General features: G+C 49.6%; 1 protein-coding gene across 4 annotated transcripts in view; it reads right to left on the bottom strand.

Moving 5' to 3' along the window:
- Positions 1-17,657, bottom strand: part of Pld3 (phospholipase D family member 3) — a 22,708-nt gene extending 5,051 nt beyond the window's left edge. Inside the window, exons 1-10 of one of the 4 annotated variants that reach the window (XM_059279445.1) lie at positions 17,451-17,656; positions 16,471-16,560; positions 10,019-10,079; positions 6,395-6,485; positions 6,206-6,280; positions 5,971-6,113; positions 5,398-5,581; positions 4,163-4,277; positions 3,959-4,086; positions 1,966-2,166 (exon numbers count right to left, since the gene is read on the bottom strand). In XM_059279445.1, the coding sequence (XP_059135428.1) occupies positions 1,966-2,166; positions 3,959-4,086; positions 4,163-4,277; positions 5,398-5,581; positions 5,971-6,113; positions 6,206-6,280; positions 6,395-6,421 (873 nt within the window). In that variant the 5' untranslated portion in view covers positions 6,422-6,485; positions 10,019-10,079; positions 16,471-16,560; positions 17,451-17,656. Of the gene's footprint in view, positions 1-1,965; positions 2,167-3,958; positions 4,087-4,162; positions 4,278-5,397; positions 5,582-5,970; positions 6,114-6,205; positions 6,281-6,394; positions 6,486-7,033; positions 7,145-10,018; positions 10,080-16,470; positions 16,561-17,450 lie in introns of those variants that run through there. The other 3 variants (XM_059279436.1, XM_059279461.1, XM_059279453.1) reach the window with 3 other exon arrangements.
- Positions 17,658-17,718: the final 61 nt, after the last annotated feature.

Below are 17,718 nucleotides of genomic sequence, written 5' to 3'. Positions count from 1 at the left end.
AAACTGTAACTCTAAAAATAGAAGTGGCCGTGGAAGAAGGAAGTGTTCATCTCTATGGAAGACTATCGTTACAAAGGGCACCAAAGATCATGTTTCCCTGTATCCATGATTCATGACCCTCCACCATGACTTTGGGCTTGATGACTTGCTTAAGGGCAAATACAGAAAGCCCCGAGTGGCCTTCCTCAACTGAAAAATGTGGCACTAGCTAAAATCAGTAGTGTTTTGTCTATTGTGCTCAATAACTGTCCCACAAAGAGTCAGCACAGACGGTGGCAAATCTGCCTACAATCTGTCACTCAGGAGGCTGAGGCAGGAGGATCAAGAGATGGGTGTAAGTTTGGGCTACACAGACCTGTTCCAAAAGAAAAAGATGTGGGCACTCTTGTAATGCTGATGTTTGGGAAGTAGAAGCGGGAGTGTCAGAAGTTCAGGGCTAGCCTCAGCTAAGTAGGCAGTTCCAGGGTAGCCTGAGTTATAGAATTATTTGATCTTGCCTCCAGAAACCAAAAAAAAGGGGGGGGGAGGGTAGGGAGGCTGTGGCTCAGTGGTTAAGAGTGTGTGCCTTGTTCTTGCAGAAGATTGGAGTTCAGCTCCCAGCACCCACACGGGACAGCTTACAAACCTCTGTAACTTCAGCTTCAGGGAAAGCCAATGTCTCTGGCCTCCACGGGCACCCTCACTCACGTGTACATACATACACACACACATATTAAATAAAGTATTTTTGAAAAATAATAGTTGGGAGGTGGTGGTGCATGCCTTTAATCCCAGTACCCGGGAGGCAAAGGCAGGGGGATCTCTGTGAGTTCAAGGCTAGCCTGGTCTACAGACAGGACAGCCAGGGCTACACAGAGAAACCCTGTCTCAGTGGTTATCTTCCTTAATCATTCCCTACTTTTTCTTTTTTTAAATAATGAGACAGGGTCTCACTATGTAGCCCTGACTGGCCTGGCCACTAGGTAGATCAGACTGGTCTAGAACTCACAGGGATCCTCCTGCTTCTACCTCCTGAGTGCTGGGACTAAAAGTGTGCACCGCCATGCCTGGCACCACTTTATTTCTGACACAGGATTTTTCATTGAACCAGAACTTAAAGATCTGGATAGGTGGCTGGCCAGAGAACTCCCAAACTCTGCCTCCCCAGGGCTGGGAACACAGATGCTGCTGTGCCTGGCGTAGGGATCTGAACTCAGGTCCTTCGGCAAACACTTAGCCACTGAGCCATCTCCTCAGCTTGTGTCTAGTTTTAATTTATTTAAATGGAAAGAGCTGGGATGTAGCCCGGTGGTAGACCTTCTGCTAGCATGTGTGGGGTCCTGGGTTCCATTTCCAGCACTAAAAAAAAAAAAACCCGGGCAGTGGTGGTGCACACCTTTAATCCCAGCACTCGGGAGGCAGAGGCAGGTGGATCTCTGTGAGTTCGAGGTCAGCCTGGGATACAGAGTGAGTTCCAGGACAGGCTCCACAGCTACAGAGAAACCCTGTCTTGAAAAACCACAAAGACAGAAAGAAGAAAAGAAGACGGGCTTTGATGGCCCATGTTTCGAGGTCAGCACTCAGAAGGCAGATAGATTTCTGTGAGTTCCAGGCTAGCCAGTGAGTGCTATACAGTGAGACTCTGTTGTTCAAGGCCGTCCTCGGGCACACAGTTCAAGGCCAGCGTGGGCTGCATAAATGAACCAATGGAAAGAGCTACCTGTGGCTGATTTAGACATCATCAAGGGCTTGGGCTCTGAGCCCATGTGTACCCCACACAGACGGTGGAAATGCCAGGACATCCATTTTCCAGATGAATCCAGGGCTAAGGGAGCTTGAGACACAGCCGAAGCTTTTGACAAAGCAGAGTGACCAAGGGTGAAATCCAGACCTCCCTCCCCAACAATCACCAGGCAGGTCTAGATGGGGGCTGCAAGTGATGATGTGTGGCCAGAAGCATGTGAGGACCCATTTCCCCCAACTTACCGCCAGGTAGGCCAGAGCTGGGGTGCCATTGAGGCAGATCTCCATTGGTGTCTCTTGATTGTAACGGGTGTCAAAGGGCCGTGGCCAGGTTGAAGGGATGGAGCTACCGGCCTGGCCTAGGAACCAGTAGGCCTCAAAAATCTTGGTCAGGTCTCGAGCGAGGCAGCTGCAGTTGTACATGACCACTCCCAGTTCCTTGACCTGTGGGAGAGCAATGCTGAGCCTGGGCATGCTGGCCTGGTGCTCACAGATGACATGTCCTGTCTGCTGCCTTAGCTAATGCCTCTCAATCTTTTCCTGTACCTAAAACCTCCACTCTGAAAACCAACATCCTAGAACTTAAATATATAGCTATAAACTTGACTTACGTTTTGAAGAAACATTCAGTTATTGAAAAGTTCCAGGGTTTTTATTTTCTTGTGGCACTGGGTATTGGAACTAGGGCCTTACACACGATAGGCAGGGGCTCTACCACTGGGCCACACCCTAGCCCCTCACTGGGGAATTCTAGGCAGGGGCTCTACCACTGAGCCACACCCCAGCCCCTCACTGGGGGATTCTAGGCAGGGGCTCTACCACTGAGCCACACCCCAGCCCCTCACTGGAGGATTCTAGGCAGGGGCTCTACCACTGAGCCACACCCCAGCCCCTCACTGGGGGATTCTAGGCAGGGGTTCTACCACTGAGCCACACCACCAGCCCTTCACTGAGGGATTCTAGGCAGGGGCTCTACCACTGAGCCACACCCCAGCCCCTCACTCAGGGATTCTAGACAGGTTCTTTACCACTGTGGTCCATCCCCTGCCCTTAAAAAAAAAAACAAACTTTTTGAGACAAGGTCTCACTAAGTTATCCTGGCTGGTCCTGAACTTTCAATCATCCTGCCTCAGACTCCCAAGGATCTTGGATGACAGGCCTGAAGCACTAGGTCCTATGAGCTGTGTGTTTCTCAAATTTTGCAAGCCTGGGGCTTCTGCCCTATGCCAGCCAGCTCCAGCTGACTCAGGTGTTGTCTCCCCAGACTGTGCCAGCATTCCCCTGGGCTCTCAATAGGCTCCACTGGGAGGGAAGATAGGCACATAGGAATACTGTGTCTTCGGCGTGTCCCTGCATAGTTGTTGAGACTAGGAGTCTGGGGAAGTATTTGCTGGGGTGAATTAGAGTCATGTCTGTTCTGTCTCCTACACATTCCTGCCTGAGTCAGCCCCTCTTGTGCTGGTCCATGCTGATGCTTCAGGCAGATTAGCTCTGTTTCTTTGGGGACCCTTCCCTAAGACCCCAGGTTGGGTCCGATGCTGCTTTAGACTGCTACAGTCAGTCCACTGTGTTCCCCCTATTCCAACCTTGAGCTCTGCCTGTGCCACCTCATTCCACCCTAGATCCGCTGCCTCAACTTCCCCCTTCTATCCTTGGCCACCCTGCCCTTGCCACCTCCCATCCGTTTTCATCTCCACGCCATCTCACTTGACCCTCTATCTGCCAACACCCCCATCTTGCCCTGACCCTCTGTATCTCCATCCCATGTTGGATCCTCTGCCTGGTCCCCCATTTTGTACCTGATCTTTGCTTATACCCACCGCCACCCATGACCCTCTGCCTGCACCCCATGCCACCCTGACACTGCCTGTGCCACCCACCATCTCAACTCACCCCAGCCTCTGTTTCTTTCCCATCCTGGCCCTGAGCTCCTTAAGCTGTGGCTACCTGGTGACAGGCCAGGCTCCACATTGAATTGCACATCCAGGAAACCTACCTGTTACCCCCATGTTCCCAGAGTCCCCCAGTTCAGAGATGGGCTTCAAACACATACAAGGAATGTACAATGAAGGCCAGGTAAGTGGATAGGACCTCCGGTGCTCTGTGTCCTGGCAGCTGCCAACAGGACTCAGAGCAAACCCTAAACTACTGCAGGAACAAGGCAGTGGGGAGGGCTGGACCACAGGATGCATAGGGAGGATCAGGAGGAGACAATGAAGGCAGAGTACGCACAGACCTGGGTCAGCGAGCGCCAGTCCATGTTGGCACTGCCCAGGTAAAAGTGGGTCTGATCCACCACCCAGAACTTGGTGTGCAGGACGCCATGGGTCAGCTTCTGCATGTCCACCATGCGGACCTGGGCACCTGTGACCACAGGGGCAGCAGTCAGGGGCCAGCTTGGGCGGCCCCAGGCCTGCCACCCTTGCTGTTGCTAGCTCACCACTCTGTAGCAGGGACTGCAGATCAGCCAGAGGTCCATTGGGTTTGCTCACAGCGATGCGAACCTTTACACCTCGAGGTGCCAGAGCCTGGAGCTGCTGGAGAACCTCTTCACCCTGTGGGAGACAGCTGCTGAGGGGCTGGGCCGGCCAGTGCTCCAATATCGCCCTCACAGGTTCCCCCATAAGAATGAATAGGCTTTACTTAAACCTTACATTGGAGGATTCACAGATTAGAATATGGGATTGAACTCAGGTTGTCAGGTCTGTGTGGCTATCTGAGCTACCTGCTGAGCAATCCTACCAGCCCTCACTTTTCTATTTAACTGAAATTATTGAACACAGAGTCTCCTTAAGTTCCTCGGGCTGACCACAAACTTGATTCGAAGCTGCAGCAGGACTTACACTTGAGGTTCTCCTGCATCAGCCTCCGAGTAGCTGGGACTATCAACCCCACACCACAAGGCCCAGCTTCCAAAGTGCTGGGATTCCAGACCAGCACTCTCATGCCAGGCTTAACCACCATGTCTTTTTTTTTTTTTTTTTTTTTTTGAGGGGGGTGGGTTGCGAGACAGGGTTTCTCTCTGTGTAGCCCTGGCTGTCCTGTATCACGCTCTGTAGACCAGGCTGGCCTCGAACTCACAGAAATCCACCTGCCCCTGCCTCCTGAGTGCTGGGATTAAAGGCGTGTACCACCACTGCCCAGACTATAACAATCGTATCTTAACAATAAACACTCAGAAAGGGCTCAGTCTGTACCAGGCACTGGACTAAATTTGCACAGGTTAGCCCACTGCATCCTTACAGGAGCTCCAGCAGGGGAGCAGTATGCTGTTTGCAATTTTCAGATACTATATGGGAGGAGAGAGGACCTGCCTAAGGTCACACACTGCAAGGGAGGTGGCAGCCTGGCTTGGGCTGGGCTAGAATTTGTTCCTTCTTTGTGTGATGGATTCAGGGTGACATCTGCAAGCCTAATCCATCATAACCAAAGTCACTCCTTGACATTCAGAGGCCTCCAGATAATCAAGACACAAAAACACCACTCTTAGTTCAGAAGGTTGTCTGAAGACAGCTGTTACTAAACACCTGTGTACAGTCAGCCTGTAAGACTCTCCCACCTGTCTCCAGGGTGGCAGGAAGTCCCTCCCACTCCCTCTCCATTGCGACCATTCCCACAGCTAGTTGGCAGATGGGAGGTGGGAGAGGGCTGGGTGGGAAGGGAGGCTTTGGGTACCTGCTGGGCAGAGGGCTCTTGCGTGTGGGTGTCATTGTTGGTGAGGGTCCAGTAGAAGGATGCGATGTCCAGGCTGCTGTGAGCACCGGCGAGGAGCCCCAACCAGGCCTGGCTAGTGGAGGGGTTGCTCGTGGTGGCATTGGGGAACTCCAGACCCTCAGGAATGCTCTCCACCAGCACCGCTCTGAAGGTATGGAGGACAGCTGTCAGCCATAGAGGGCCAGAGATGATAGGTTGGGATAGAAAGGCTCTGCTGGTCCCCAGATATGGATGGAAGTCTGGTGTGTGTGTGTGTGTGTGTCTGGTCTATCTAGAGGTGTGGGAGGGATATGTGTGTATCCACAGATGTAGATGAGAGATGCTGCCCATGTGTTCACAGACCTGTATAAAGGATGATGACGCTGTGGCTGCCATGGAAACAGCAAGGGGGGGTGAGTGGGCATGGACGTGGGCACACACAACCCCCTCATCACAGCGCATGGTGCACCAAAGCGCATGGTGCTCTTGCAGGCTTAAGTGTCCCTGGGCTGGCAGCACCCCTCTCATGCACCATTCAGCTCCCCTTCCACTTACTCGCAGGGGTCATAGCAGGGGGCTGGGCGCTGGTTGGGTCCAAATAGATGCAAGTCCCCGTATTCCCATAGAAACAGCTGAGTCATCAGGGCACCGAAGCCCACCACTGCCAGGATAAGGACCAGCAGGACCCAGCGGGCTTTCTGTGGGGGAGGGGAAGGGAGCTGTCAGCCTACACAAGGCTGGTCACCCCAACAGTCTCTGAGAAAGTTCAAGGGGAGCAGCTTACTCCTACCTTCTCCGCTGCCTTCCATGCTTCGATTTCATTCACTGGCAGTTCTCCCGCAGGCTCTTCAACAGGGACCTTCAGCTGTGGGATCAAGAAGGGGTGATGGGGACGTGGGAGTCATAGGATGGTCTGGTCCAGGGTCTCCTACCCTTCAAAACACCCAGCCCCTCCCCGCTAGGCATCCCATCCTCCTACCTCCTGGTACATCAGTTTAGGCTTCATATTGCCTGGCAGCTGGGAGACTGCAGAGCCGAGGCGGCAAGGTGGGTGTGTCGGGGACTGGAAACTGGGGAAAACAAAAAGCAGGCACTGTGTGGGACGGTCTGAGCTTTCAGGGACATCGCAGAAAGTGGATGCTCTTGGGCTTATGAGATCCACTAAAACCCTCTATCCGAAGATCACGGGGGCCCTTGGCCCTGTGCCCATCACCCCAAAAGGAGGAAGCTGGTCACTGGTCAGCAGGGATGTTGAAATCCCTGAAGGTCCAACGCCTCTGTCTTTTTTTTTTCCCTCTCCGGTGCCATCATCCTGCCGCCTTTCAAAGCCTCCAGCTTGTCGGTCTTTAGCACCCACGTTGTTCCCCATCAGCACCCCTTTTTGTTCCCTGCTGAGCTCGAATCTAGGTAATTCCAAAAAGACATTTCTAGTTGGGGGCCCGTGGAGCCCCGAATCTTTGTGCCTGGTTCTTCTCAGCCTTGGGGTGACTCACGGAATGTTCCAGGTCTGCCTATTCCCAGGTAGACCTACCTGACCAGACACCTCACAGCCCACGGCCATCGCGGCCTCCCGTTCCCCACACCCCAGCCCCCCTCCCTAATACGACCCCAGCCTTACTCTGGCGGCGGCGGCAGCTACCTCGGTGGGGCCCCAGCTTCTGCTGAAGCAGCTGAGTAGGGGCGGGAGGGAGGAGGCGGGGCCTCCGCGGATCACGCCCACTGCAGCGGGGAGTCTGCGCAGTGCGTGCAACAGCCCGCTTTCCCCGCTGCGGGGAAGAGGGAAGGGGGCGGTCCCCAGCAACCTGGTCTAGCTTGCGGGGGTGGGGTGGGGTGGGGTGGAGAGCACAGGGTTGGAGGGTGAGTTTCGCCTCGCGCCACCCATGTCCCATCATATCCCGAGAGAGACCGAAAAGTCAGAGAAAAAGGAATTCTCACCCTTTTTCTGATCTACAAATGTGAATTTTTGTACCATGGGCACCTAGTGAAAAACAAGATTAATCTTGAAGAAGCTCCTAAGATAAAATGGGGAGTTCAAGGTTGAATAATGTTAACTCAAAGAGAAGGGTAAGCTCAGCAGAAGACAGTCCACGCAATGGGATGGGAGAACGGATGCTGGTGGCCACAGAGGTTTTCTGGTAGTCTGTTGGGACGACGGTATTTCTTTTAAGTCAATTGATATTTTTAGAGATTAAAAAAAAAAAAAAAAGCTTTCTGGATCCCACATTCCATCCAAGCAGGATTTAAAAAAAAAATTTTTTTTTTTAATGCTACTTTTTATTTAAGTCTTTTGAGACAGGATCTGGTAGAGCCCAGGCTGATGCTAATTGGATTTAAAGCTAGGGAAATAAACAGGTGGTCCCTTCTCTCCACCTAGCCAGCCCCAAGCACACAGGAAGTGACAGGGACAGAGCTTGCATTGCTATTGAGACGCACAGCCCGTGGTTACCTCCAAGGGATGACCCTCTTTTTTGGTTTGTGTATGTGTGTTATTTGACCTTCAAATCCAAGACATTGCAAAAGCCCTACCAAGGGGCTACATCCCCAGACGGCTTTCTTATTATTAACTTTTTGGGTGGATGGTGAGTGGTTTTACACAAGGTCTCATGCTGTGGATCAGGCTGGTCTGTAACTCACTGTATAACCTAGACTGGCCTTTTAGCAGGCCTATCTGAGTCTCCCAAGTCCTGGTATAGCCCTACTTCCTGCATTACCAGGAAGACTAAGGCAGTCAACCAAGTCCAGGCCAACCTGGGCTGCAGAGTGAGACACAGTCTCAGAAAAGAAAATCAAGCTGGGCATGGTGGTGCACACCTTTAAGCCCAGCACCCCGGAGATAGAGGCAGGCAGATTTCTTGTGCAGATCTGTTGTGAGTTCGAGGCCACCCTGGTCTACAGAGTGAGTTCCAGGACAGCCAGGGCTACACAGAGAAACCTTGTCTAAAAAAAGAAAAGAAAAGAAAAACCAGGCTGGAAAAACCAGCAAGCAAGGGCAAGAGCCAAGGTTCTCTGAGGCTGTGGGGAAGAACCCACAGAAGCAGAAGACAGCAGCCTTGGAGTGGGTGAACTACAGGGTGGGGAAGGGAGGAGAAGTGAAGGTTTGACTTTCATGATTTCTGAAGGCTTTGATGAGAAAGCCGATTTTATTGAGAATACAAAGTCGGAAATGGGGTGTGAAGGCACCAGTCTGTCACCCTAGCACCTGGGAGGTGCTAGCAGGATTCACCAGGAGTTCAAGGTCATGAACTTAGCTACAAAGAGAGTTTGAGACAGACCTGATCTCCAGGAAAAATAAAGCCAGCTGGAGAGATGAGCCAGCAGTGAGGAACAAGTTCGGCTTTACAGAGGACCTGAGTTGGGTTCTCAGCCCCAACAGGAGCAGCTCACAGAGGTAACTCCATCTCCAGGGAAGCCAATGCTTCTTTTTTTTTTTTTTTTTAAATTTATTTATTATTATGTATACAGCATGTATGACTGCAGGCCAGAAGAGGGCACCAGATCTCATTACAGATGGTTGTGAGCCACCATGTGGTTGCTGGGAATTGAACTCAGGACCTCTGGAAGAGCAGTCAGTGCTCTTAACCTCTGAGCCATCTCTCCAGCCCAGATATTTTTTTGTTTTTGTTTTTGTTTTTGTTTTTTTGTTTTGGTTTTTTCGAGACAGGGTTTCTCTGTGTAGCTATGCGCCTTTCCTGGGACTCACTTGGTAGCCCAGGTTGGCCTTGAACTCACAGAGATCCGCCTGCCTCTGCCTCCCAAGTGCTGGGATTAAAGGTGTGCGCCACCACCGCCCGCCAATGCTTCTTTATGGTCATGACATATAGACACACATACATATAAATAATTTTTTTTTTTTGAGACAGGGTTTCTCCATGTAGCCCTGGCTGTCCTGGAACGCGCAGAGATCCCCCTTCCCCTGCCTCCTGAATTCTGGCATTAAAGGCATTCGCCACCACCACCTGGCATAAATAAATCTTTTTAAAAAATTAATTTAGCGGGACATGGTGGCACACACTTGTCATTCTAGCACTCTCTAGTTTGAGGCAAGAGGACTGTTGAAATTTGAGGCCAGCATGGGCTATACAGACCCTATATCAAACAACTAATTGTTAAATCATTTTAAATGCTATTTTTAATTTCTTTAAAAAAATTTTTTTATTACATTTATTCTGTGTATGCCGTGACACTCATGTGGAGGTCAGAGGGCATCCTGCAAGAGTCAGTTCCCTGTTTGCCAGCAGGACCAGCCCACTGAATTCAGCCAATCAGGCTCACTGACAAAAGCCTTTATTCACTGAGCCATCCTGCCAGCCCAAATGCTCAGAATTTCTGTAGAAACTGAAGTGTAATTTGGCTCAGGATCCTGGTTGGGGTGTCCCTTCTCCCCATCCCTAGCCTCCAGAGATCGGTGGACTCAGATGGAGCAAGAGTCAGACCCACCCTGGGGGGCAGGTCATAACAAGAGTATGGCAGTCAGAAGCTGGCAATCCTCCATGGCCTATGCCACCTGCATGCACGCATTCCCAAGGCCCCGGCACAATCAACCCAGCCGATCCAATACCAGTTTCCTTTTATATATGGGGTGCACCTCAGCCAGGAAACGTACCTTCTTCCTGTCCACAGTTCCTTGGCCTGTGGTCCTGTCTGTTCAGGTGTGACACCACAATCTGCAGACAAAGAGGAAGCAAAACTGGCTGGGCTTTTTTCAAAAAACAATTTATTTATTTTATGTGTATAGGTGTTGGCTTACATGCATGTCTGTGTACCATATATATGCCTGGTGCCTGCCCAAGGAGGTCCAAAGAAGGCATCAGATCCCTTGGAAATGGAGTTACAGATGGTTATGAGCTGCCATGTGGGTGCTGGGAACTGAACCCTAGCCTCCAGCCCAGGCTGGGCTCTTGAGATAGATGCTGGGTTTCGGCCCTGTGCTACCACCGCCGCCCGGCCAGTCTTGGCTTTTCTGAGCATAGCTGGCCTCATTTACAAAGCAGGTATTGTAGTGGATATGTGTTCTGTCTATGACCTTGAAACACCACCCCTAGAGATGTAGCAGGTAACTGTCCCACCTACCTGTGACATTGAAGTACCTGCCCCTGGGGCGTGGCTACCCTTAAGACCTGAGACAAGACAAGCTGTAGGTTGCTCTCTTCGCTCCCTTGTGCGACTTGGATGCTGGACAGACTCAGGAGGAAGAACAGTGTGGGACCCTGCCTTACCTTTCCAGGACCCTGTGACAATTCCTCTGTTTTATCTTGTGAGTTTTCCTTTCTTAATAAATCCCTTTGCCCTTTAAGCAGACTCTGTGGATTTCTCGCTTTGAGGGATCATCTTATGTCTGGGATTAAGGGATGTATGAATGTTAAATGGGCAAGCCCTAGGCTCTGGGCTCAAGACCTGAAACCTGGGAAAAGTGGCTGCTTTCTGTGAGCCTCACATCCAGTCTCCTTTTTTCTTTTCCATTTGAGATAGGGTCTCTCTACCTAGCACTGGCTCTCCTGGAACTCACAGAGATCTCTGCTTCCTGAGTGTACCATGCCAGGTGCCAGGTACATTGATTTTTTTTTTTTTTTTGAGACAGGGTTTCTCTGGGTAGCTTCGGAGCCTGTCCTGGATCTCACTCTGTGCCCAGGCTGGCCTCAAACTGACAGAGATCCGCTTGGCTCTGCCTCCCAAGTGCTGGGATAAAAGGCGTGCGCTGCCGCCCCCCACCCGGTTACATTGATTCTCTTTGAGACAGTGTGTCTACTATGTAGTCCTTGAACTTTTCTTTCTTTCTTCCCTTCCTTTCTTTTTTTTTTTTTTTTTTTCCCGAGACAGGGTTTCTCTGTGTAGCTTTGCGCCTTTCCTGGGACTCACTCGGTAGCCCAGGCTGGCCTTGAACTCACAGAGATCCGCCTGGCTCTGCCTCCCGAGTGCTGGGATTAAAGGCGTGCGCCACCACCGCCCGGCCCTTTCTTTTTTTGTGCTAGGGATGAAGCCAGGGCCTTGTGCTTTCAGAAGGCCATTAAGCCCATCTCTACTTTCTAGGTTGTTGGGATTACACCTGGCTCTGGCTCCTTCATTCTCTCGTCTCTCTCCAGTCTTGCTAGGTAGCCCTGGTTAGCCTGGAACTCACTGTGCAGACCAGGCTGGCCTTGATCCTCTTGCCTCTGCCTCCAGACAGCCGGGACCACAGGAGTGCCACCCACCGCATTTCTTTTTGGTTTTGTCTTTTGAGACCAAGTCTGACTAGGTAGCCCTGCCTGACCTGGAGTTCACTATGTAGATCAGATTGTTCGGGGACTCAAAAGAGATCTGCCTGCCTCCATCTCCTGAACATTGGAATTAAAGGTGTGTTTGTATGTTTTCTAACTAAAAAAAAAAAATCACATTTATTTATTTATTTATTTATTTATTTATTTATTTATTTATTGTGTGTGTTTGGTCTGAGGAACAAATTACATAGGTCCAGAACAGCATTGCGAGTGATAAGTACTTCTGAACTAGAACTCAAAACTCTCAACTACCCCACTCCTCCTCAACACCTTTCTATGGCACCCCACTGCCCTCTGGTACAAACCTTCTCACCATGTCCTAGAGGGACCTGTCTGCACCCTGTGGACCACTAGCCAGTACTACAGCTTCAGTTCCCCTCTCTGAGTCTGCATCCTTGTCGCCAAGTTCTCTAGGTCCCCTGAACTCCAGCTCTGCAAGTTTCATGGCCTATATGTCCCCATAGACCTTCCACCCACCATGACTCCAGGTCGTCTATCACTCCTAAATCTGTTCCTTTTTGTCTTTTTTTTTTTCTATTTAATTTGGGACAGGATCTCACCATATAACCCAGGCTGGTCTTGAACTCGGGGAGATGTTCCTTGCTGGCATTAAAGGTGTCTAGGTTCCTGTTTCAAGGGCACTGGTGATTGAGGTGGCATATGCTTGTAATCCCAGCACTTAGAAGGCGGAGGCAGGAGCATCAGGAGTTGAAGGAGTATAAGGCTTACCTGGGCCTTATGAGATCCTGTCTCAAAAAATAGAGGGAAAATGTGTTTTAGTTAGGTGTTACGGCTTATGCCTGTCATCCTAGCGCTTGGGAAGTGGAAGGAGGATGATCAGGAGTTCAGGGTCTTTTCTTTCTTTCTTTCTTTCTTTTTTTTTTTTTTTGGTTTTTCGAGACAGGGTTTCTCTGTGTAGCTTTGCGCCTTTCCTGGGACTCACTTGGTAGCCCAGGCTGGCCTCGAACTCACAGAGATCTGCCTGCCTCTGCCTCCTGAGTGCTGGGATTAAAGGCGTGCGCCACCGCCTTCTTTCTTTTTTTAAATCTATTTACAATTCACATGGAATCTTTTTTTTTTTTTTTTTTTTTTTTAAGATTTATTTATTTTGGGGCTGGAGAGATGGCTCAGAGGTTAAGAGCACTGACTGCTCTTGCAGAGGTCCTGAGTTCAATTCCCAGCAACCACATGGTGGCTCACAACCATCTATAATGAAATATGGTGCCCTCTTCTGGCGTGCAGATATACATGCAGGCAGAACAGTGTATACATAAAATAAATAAATATTAAAAAAGATTTATTTATTTTATTATGTATAGTGTTCTGTTTGCACTTATCTCTACAGGCCAGAAGAGGGCACCAGATCTCATTACAGATGGTTGTGAGCCACCATGTGGTTGCTGGGAATTGAACTCAGGACCTTTGAAAGAGCAAGCAGTGCTCTTAACCTCTGAGCCACCTCTCCAGCCTGGCTCTTTCTTTTTCTTTTGGCTACACAGTGAGTTCAAGGACCTTGGGCTACTCGAGAGAGGCCTTGCCTCAATAAAACCAAAAAAAAAAAAAAAAAAAGAGAGAGAGAGAAGTTGATCTTACCATTCTACCTAGCTTTCTGTTTTTTTTTTTGTTTTTTTGTTTTTTTTTTTTTTTTTGAGCTGAGGATCGAACCCAGGGCCTTGTGCTTGCTAGGCAAGTACTCTACCACTGAGCTAAATCCCCAACCCTCTGTTTTGTTTTTGTACAAGGTTTCTCTGTTTAGCCTTGGCTGTCCTGCAACTCTACAGACCAGGGTGGCCTATTCTCAGAGATCCACTTACCTCTGGTTGGCATAAGGACAATAAGTAAATAAGTAAGGAAAGTATTTGATAGGTTAGAAGGGGACGCAGACTGCAGGTCATCTTGTAGTTCCAGAGCCTGGTATGATGTCAAGCACCTCTAACCCCTGCCAGCCCTTAGGAGATGGAGACAGGAGGATCTGGAGTTCAAGGTCATCCTCAGCTACATAGTAAGTCCCAGATGCCAACCAGACTATAGACCCCCATAAAATCAAGGAGTCTTTGTGTTCTGTTCTGGTCACTTATCCATCTGTTCCCAATGCCTGGCACAATGTTGGGCACACAGCAAATCCTAAGGAAACATGTTGAACAGATAACTTGTACTTTCTTTTCTTTTCTTCTTCTTTAGCATTTTAAGGGTCTCACATAGCCCAGGCTGACTTCAAACTCACAATGTAGCAAAAGATGACAGTGAACTCCTGATCTTCTTGCCTCAACCTCCTAAATGCTGAGATTAGAGGTGTGAGTCACCACGCCTGGCTTACCCTATGTTTTCATCCCCATACTGCAGGTGTGTTAACCTAGGCATAGCTGGGAATATACACAGTGTTAGGTCATACAGCTATTTAGTTACTAATAGCACAACCAAGGAAGGCTGTTTGTGGTGGCACACACCTTTAATCCTAGCATTTGGGAGGCAGAAGCAGACAGATCTCTGAGAGTTCCAGGCCAGCCTGGTCTACATAGAGAGTTCCAGGCTAGCCAGGACTCCATACTGAGATGCTGTTTCAAAGTACAATGAAAAAACCCAAACCAAAGAGTAATGGAGCCAGTGTGTTCCAACCCCAGACTCACATGGCTAATTAGTATAGAATAATGCCTGAGCCTGACCCTATGTGTTTGGCATGTATCTGTAATCTCAGCACTAGGAAACTGGAGGTAGGAGGATCAGAAGTTCAAGGTCATTCTCCTCAATTACACAGTAAGTTCAAGGCCAGCCTATACTACATGAGACATCTCAACGCCACTCCCCTCGCCCCCAAAAAATCATTGCATAAGACAAGTCTAAGCTACCTCTCCACATGGTGACTCATCACTAGAGAAGTTTGAATTTTGTTTGTTTGGAGATAAGGTCTCACTCTATAGTTTTGGCTAGCCTGGAACTCCCTACATAGACCAAGCTGGTGTTGAACTCTGGACATCTCAGTCTCTTAGTGTTGGGACTAAAAACATGTATCACCGTGCCCAGTTCACTGCTGAGGTCCTGCTTCATGTCTCTGCTTGCAGTCTCCCCCATTCTAGAAGTCCAGGGAGAACTAGGTCAACCTACCCAACCCCCCTCAGTTTCCACAGCGCTAGGACCTGCTCTCACTGCGGGGCATGAGGGTCACACAATCCAACAGAATAGAGAGGCTAAGAACAGAAGCAAGCTTGCTGATAGTTCACAGGCCACCGTTTTGGGTCCATGACTATGAAGTTGCAGAGGTCACTGCAACATGGCGATCCTAAGGTGGTGTGGCAGTGGTGGCAGAGTGGGGTCAATGGACACACTGACATTATAGGACAATGAGTGCAGGCCAGGCTAGGGGAGAGTGCAGTGTGTGTGTGTGTGTGTGTGTGTGTGTGTGTGTGTGTGTGTGAGAGAGAGAGAGAGAGAGAGAGAGAGAGAGAGAGAGGATGGTGTGTGTACATGTGTGGAAGCCAGAGGTCAATGTCAAGTGTTTTCCTCTATTCTTCAATTATTATTTGAATTATTATTATTAATAATATAATACACACAACTATATTATATATAATTATAATTGTGTAATATATAATTAATACACAATACACTATGTTAATAATAATTATTAATTATTATTAAATTATTATTTAATTATTTTGGATAGGGTCTTACTTGGTAGCTCTGGCTGGCCCACAACTTGCTATAGCTATATAGGTCAGGGTGGCTTGGAACTCAGAGCTCTCCCTGCCTCTGATTGCTGGAATTAAAAGCATGTGCTGCCGGGCGGTGGTGGCGCACGCCTTTAATCCCAGCACTCGGGAGGCAGAGCCAGGTGGATCTCTGTGAGTTCGAGGCCAGCCTGGGCTACCAAGTGAGTTCCAGGAAAAGGCGTAAAGCTGCATAGAGAAACCCTGTCTCGAAAAACCAAAAAAAAAAAAAAAAAAAAGCATGTGCCACCATGCCTGACTCATCTTTCATTGTTTGAGACAGTATCTCTGAACCTGGGGCTCACTGATTCAACAAGGCTAGCTGGCCAGTAAGACTGAAGAATCTGGTGCTGGAAACATGGCTTAGCATAGTACTGGCCACTCCCCCAGAGGACCTGGATTTAATTCGCATACTCACTGGTAGCTCACAACCATCTAGGGTTGCAGATATGTGCTACCACATCTGATTTTTGACCTGAGAGCAAGGGATCCAAAGTCAGGTCCTCATGCACACCAAGCGCTACCCCCAGATCCATCTACCCAGGCCCATACCCTGCAATATAGTGATGACAGTCATGGATGAGGGTGACATGGTCAGTAACAAAGTGGCAACATTAGCCCAAATGCCACAGTAAATTAACAGTGTTACAAGAACAAGTTATTAGGGCTGGGCATGTTGGCCAGTGCCTATAGGCAGAGGCAAGAGGAATTCAAAGCCTACCTAAAGCTAGACAAGACTCAACAAACAATTGAACAAAAGAACAGATGCTCAGACTCTTCACACCTCTCCCTGGTATGAGTATCTCTATGTGCTTTTGTTGTTTGATGGAGTCTCAAGTAGCCCAGGTTGGCCTCAACCTTGTTGTTATGTACCCGAGGATGACCATGAAATCCTGATTCTTTTCTTTACCTCCTAAGCACTGGGTTTACAGACACACAAACCTGTTAGCCACTGTGTGCATTTTACAGAAGGGAAAGGAGGGTTTGGAGAAGCATGATTTGGTGGCCAGGGTTATCCACAAGTTTAGGGGCGAAATCGAGACCCTGGCGCACCCTAGGCTTTAATACAACACTGTGGAAATATGTAGAGCACGTACCTGTGGGAGGAGAAAGCTGTAAGGCTGGGTGGCTGGCTCCTTGTCGGGAAGGCTGGAGTCATGAGACACAGAGGGCAACTGTCAGGACCACTGGAGTTAGGGGAGAGATGGAGACAGTTAATATGGTAATAATTGGTATGAAGAGATTTAGGGCAAATGAGGGTTTTGTGAAGAAGAAATGACAAAAGAGATGTGTGGGTGACTAGACAATGATGATAAAGATTGGCTCAGCATGCCTGTAATCCCTGCCCTCAGGAGCCTGGGCAAATGGATCAAAATTTCAAGGCCAGAGCTGGGCGGTGGTGGCGCACGCCTTTGATCCCAGCACTGGGAGGTAGAGGCAGGCGGATCTCTGTGAGTTCGAGGCCAGCGTGGGCTACAGAGCAAGATCCAGGACAGGCACCAAAACTACACAGAGAAACCCTGTCTCGACAAAACCAAAAAAAAAAAAAAAAAAAAAAAAATTTCCAGGCCAGTCTGGTGAATTCCAGGCCAGTTTGGGTTACAATGGGACACTGTCACATAAATAGAGAAAACTGCAATCTAGGGCCAATCAGGGCTTAAGGGGAATGAAAACGAGTAAAAAGGGTGATGGGCTGGAGGTGGCCCAGCATTTAAAAGCACTTGCTCTTCCAGAGGACTGGAGTTAGAAAGTCAGTACCCAGGTCTGGTGGCTCACAACCACTTGTAACTACAAATTCAGGGAATCTGACGTCTTCTAATCTCCTCGGGCAACTGCAGTCACAGATACACAAATAATTTTAAACAACAAAAAAAATATTTTCTAAAGGGGGGGGGCGATGTAAGGAAGGTCATGGTGACAGAAGGGGGTGGTGGTGACGATTTAAGTGGGATCTGACTTAAGAGAAGGAATGGGGGCACCTAAGTGGGCAAAGGACGACACAGGAAAGATGCATTATAGACGAGAGGGTGACACAGGGAAGGCAGCAGAGGCGTCGCGCGCCCCGTCGCACGGTTACCTGCACTCCACGGCTTCTACTCCAGAACCCAGCCCCGCCTTCCTGCCCACCTGTGCGCAGGCGCACTCGGGCGAGACCGCGGGCGGAGCGGGGGCCCAGACCTGAGCGTTTTTGATTGGCGGCGCTCTTTGGAAGTTCAGGGACCCGGGGAGAGGAGGAGCCCGGGAGGCTGCGTGCCGTCACGTGACCGCGACACACGCGCTCTCGCTGGTTGGCGGCTAGGGAGGCTAGAGCGGCCAGGTGGGCGGGTCAGTCAGATCCGGTATCA

Source organism: Peromyscus eremicus, chromosome 1, assembly GCF_949786415.1.
Source record: "Peromyscus eremicus chromosome 1, PerEre_H2_v1, whole genome shotgun sequence".
NCBI classification, from domain to species: domain Eukaryota; kingdom Metazoa; phylum Chordata; class Mammalia; order Rodentia; family Cricetidae; genus Peromyscus; species Peromyscus eremicus.
The sequence above is the reverse complement of the archived record's forward strand: the minus strand, read 5'-3'. Positions and strand labels throughout refer to the sequence as shown.